Source organism: Syzygium oleosum, unplaced genomic scaffold, assembly GCF_021117445.2.
Source record: "Syzygium oleosum isolate NSW1041296 unplaced genomic scaffold, Sole_v2.1 Sole_v2.03, whole genome shotgun sequence".
Classification (NCBI taxonomy): domain Eukaryota; kingdom Viridiplantae; phylum Streptophyta; class Magnoliopsida; order Myrtales; family Myrtaceae; genus Syzygium; species Syzygium oleosum.
Genome location: NW_026607487.1, coordinates 5,338,902 through 5,342,917, shown reverse-complemented (window position 1 = coordinate 5,342,917; position 4,016 = coordinate 5,338,902). Strand labels below are relative to the sequence as shown.

General features: G+C 39.7%; 1 protein-coding gene across 1 annotated transcript; it reads right to left on the bottom strand.

Moving 5' to 3' along the window:
• Nucleotides 1-423: 423 nt before the first annotated feature.
• Nucleotides 424-2,140, bottom strand: LOC115666820 (uncharacterized). Its single transcript, XM_056310216.1, has 3 exons — nt 1,930-2,140; nt 1,874-1,895; nt 424-1,736 (listed from the first exon to the last, which is right to left on the bottom strand). The coding sequence occupies exon 3, from the start codon at nt 1,647-1,649 to the stop codon at nt 750-752; it is 900 nt and encodes a 299-aa protein (XP_056166191.1). The 5' UTR covers nt 1,650-1,736; nt 1,874-1,895; nt 1,930-2,140; the 3' UTR covers nt 424-749.
• Between the last annotated feature and the right edge of the window lie 1,876 nt (nt 2,141-4,016).

The following is a 4,016-nucleotide window of genomic DNA, read 5'->3' as shown; positions in this document are numbered from 1 at the left end:
AGAATTACAAATGCTAAATTGTGCTTCAGTAAGGCGAAAAGAGCAGGAGAGACACTTCTATGGAAATAGGATAATCTGCTTTATACAACCAAACGAAGCCTTTTCCCTACGACATGACGTTTCCATGTCCTACTACGCAACTAGTCTTAATGTGTCAGGAATATCTAACACAATGCACAGACTCTGCAATTCCATAGGCATGCTTATGTAAATTCTCCATGCACGCTCAGGCACTGTTGCTGCAAAATCACTAGGATTGCCAGGACAGCCCGAAGGTTTACAACTTTCACAAATCAAAAAAGGAGGAAGTAAGATCTACGTTTGCTTAGAAGCTAATGTGTATATTGACTTTGTTGAGGTAGCACTTACTCACTGATGTTGTTGTACGCCAGGAGCACACAATCAAGGAAAGAGAATGGTAACTGCAAGATAACTTAACGCTTCATAGATTATACAAAAGTTTCCAAAGTACTTGAGGAATATACAGACAACTCCAAACAAGTAAGCTTCCTCTAATCTATTTAAATTGCTTGACTAACTTTTGAGTACTCACACAAAAGGGAAAAATTGCAACAGAAGAAAAGAGACAGGTAAAAAGAAAAAAACAAGGGAAACAAGAGAGAACAAATGGACCCATTTCAATAAAAATTAAAGGTGTAATTCAATCACATAATTGATAAGAGTGGGGGTAAAAACAACTCTTCAGAAGCTCCTTTTGTCAGTATTCCGCGAGGAATTCCTCAACCTATCTACTCATTCTTCCACGCGTGCAAAATCAGCGAGAAGCCAAGGCCTTGGGACTTTGCGTCTAAAAATCTTTGCGAGAAGGACCACTGCAATGCATTCGGCTCGGAGAAGGGCTGGCTATTCCACAACTTCTCCGCTGATAGGCATGTCTTGAACATGAAAACGGCGTTTCCACTAGACGGATTAAACAGCCAATTATGAACATCCCAGAAAACTTCCACTGCCAAACCATCAACCAAAATGGTATGGTTCCCCCGAAACTTCCACCGCAGTCGCTTCACCTGCATCACGGTCTTACTATCTACGCGAATGAGGAGACACGGATCATTTACACCACTTGTGTCGCATTCGATTAACAAGTCATGAGTTTGACCATTATCACAGAACTGCGCCTTCGTGACAAACATCTTCTTACCGAAAACATGCTCTCTCTTCGCAAGAAAATAAGCATTCGAAGGCACCGGAACAGCATTAGTCTTCTTGAGAGCTTCTTTCCTCAAATCCCCCAAAAGCAAGATCATTTGCCGATCGACAACGACACCCACATAGAACCCCTCCAGTGGTTCGGGCCCAGATCCAAATTTCGCCGAGGAAAGGTCCCAATATATGTCGATTTTACTAGAATAAGCTTCTAAACTCTTGGACCCTTTTCTCTTAGAGAACAACCAAGGCTTTATGTCCACCTTACACAAGCACTGATTCGAGGAATCGTCAATCCCAACACTCAGGCCTTGACCCATCATGTGCTTACTCCAGGTAATGGTGATTAAACAAGAGCGACCGCGTAATCGGCACTGGTAAACCCGAGTGACCAAATTTTGCGCATTTCTGGCGGCGCTTGAAGATGAAGAATCGGCCACTTGTACTCCATTTTCACCAAAACAAGAAGGGAAATCTCTCATTTTGACATAGAAAAAGCAGAGAACACTTCACACTTCAGTAATTTTCAGAACCCCTCCGCGTTCCTTCACAGTCACTCGATGTCCCCACTTTTGGCATCCAACACAACCCACAAACAAGAAGACCAGACAAACACAAAAAAACATAGAAAAAACAGATCTCAGCTATTATCAACAAGGTAACCGTAGGAGATTGAACAAGAGTTAGAAGACAAGGCGACTCTCACCTCAAACTCGGTCAGAGAGACAGTCCCCAGGAACTCATCTCACGAACGCTCGGACATTATCGGGTCAAGACACGGGTCGATCTGGAATTCCACACGGCCTCTGATGCATGTCTCTAAATACCCATCATCCACCCATCCATCAATCTAGAGGAAGAGTTCAAAAGGGAGAAGCAACAAGAGCGCACGTCTTGTTTAGAAGACAAAATCAGGGAATGTTAGAGAGAGTGGGGAAAATAAACTATAGAGAGGGTGAGAGGGGGAGGCAGACAAAGAGTGGGACTCGTTTCACTGTCAATAAAAACTTGCCCAAAAAAAAAACGCAAGGAAGACACCCCATTTTCGACGGAGGAAAAGAAGGGCAAGAAAGATCCAAGAAAAGGTTTTAAATTTATGAGTTAATATCACGAAAAACCCAAACTAATATATTCTGTGTTAAATTTATCATAAACTATTTTTTGATCACAAAAAATCCTAAATTGATACACTTATGATAATTTTATCCCGAAATAATTTTTTGACCATCAAAAACCTCAAACTGGTACACCTGTGATAATTTTACCCGAACTAATTTTTTGACCACCAAATATCCAAAACTGGTACACCTATGACAAATTTACCCTCAGTCAGTTTTCGATAAATTTTACCGTCAAATTGCTAAGTTTTATGACACGTGGTAGTTGACGGATGTACCGGTTTGTGGTTTTACCCCTCTGTTTGTCACAAGTTTACCAATTTATGATTTTTAGTGATATTAATCCAATTTAACGTACACTAAAGGAGAGTAAATTTGTCATAAATGTACCAGTTTGGGATTTTTAGTGGCAAAAAAATTAGTTTGGGGTAAAATTATCATAGGTGTACTAGTTTGGGATTTTTAGTGGTCAAAAAATTAATTCGGAGTAAAATTATCATAAGTATACCGGTTTGAAGTTTTTGATGGTCAAAAAAATTATTTGGGATAAATTTGTCCTAGATGTACCAGTTTGAAATTTTTTGGTGATTAAAAAATTAGTTCGAGATAAAATTGTTATAGATATATAAATTTTTCGTGATATTAACCCTAAATTTAAACGGACCCAAGCAAGAGAATAACGTGAGGTGGGAAACGAAAGCCACGGGACGATAAAAATGGCACAGCAAAGAGGAATTGAATAAAATATATACCCTTCAAGATAGCGACGGCTGCAATAATAATCCAACGGATGTGAAAGGCAGAGAGAGAGAGAGAGGTGGGAAGGATCGTGTTAAGGATACATGGCAACCGGGAATTGCTGGAAAGACTGATTTTTTTTGGGGTTTTTTAAAGATGGGTCTTCACTGAGAAAGCCAAAAAAACCCCAAAAAACACAAAAGTCTCTCTGTGTCTCTCTCTCTCTGTTATATTCTCTTATTCACTTTCTCTATCATGGGACCTTTGCTTTTTTACCCTGACATACGCCCCACATGCAAACAGAGAAAAGGGCCCAAGGTCACAAGCAGCGTGTCTCTGTTGCGAGAGAGACAGAGAGAGAGAGAGAGAGAGAGAGAGAGGAGAGAGGAGGGTTTGAAGCGTAACGGAGACATTAATAACGTGGGACTCGGGGGAGGTTAAAGTTATTATGGGGAGGCACGTGACGCTGCTTGCTGCTGCTGCTTTCATGGATGGGATAATGACACGACCGGTTCTCGAATTTTGATCCAACGTGTAACGTGGTCTCTGAACTTTTGATTTGTTCGACGTAATCCCTTAATTTTAGCCTAATGTTCAATATTGTCTTTAGACTTTTAATCTGTTCAATGTGATCCCTGGACTTTTGGTACATGTTCAATGTGGTCTCCGAACTACATGAAAATATTCAGTATAGTTCCTGAATTTGAATTAATGGAATGATTATATTGAACATTTTCATATAATTTAAAGACTCGACATTGAACAAATTAAAAATTCAGGGACCATATTGCATATTGGGTTAAAGTTTAGAGACTATATTGAACAAATTAAAAATTTAGGGATCACATTAGACATTTAAATCAAAGTTCGGGGGCTGGTTGTGTCATTTTCCCTTCGTGAATCTTGATTTGGGTATTTTTTTTTTTTGATCTGAGATCTGGGTATTCATTATGAGCTTCTTTTTGAAGGGCCCTTTCATTTAATATTTATTTT

Coding starts and splice junctions, on each gene's coding strand:
- LOC115666820 (XM_056310216.1), bottom strand. CDS start 1,649: ATGAGAGATTTCCCTTCTTGTTTTGGTGAAAATGGAGTACAAGTGGCC.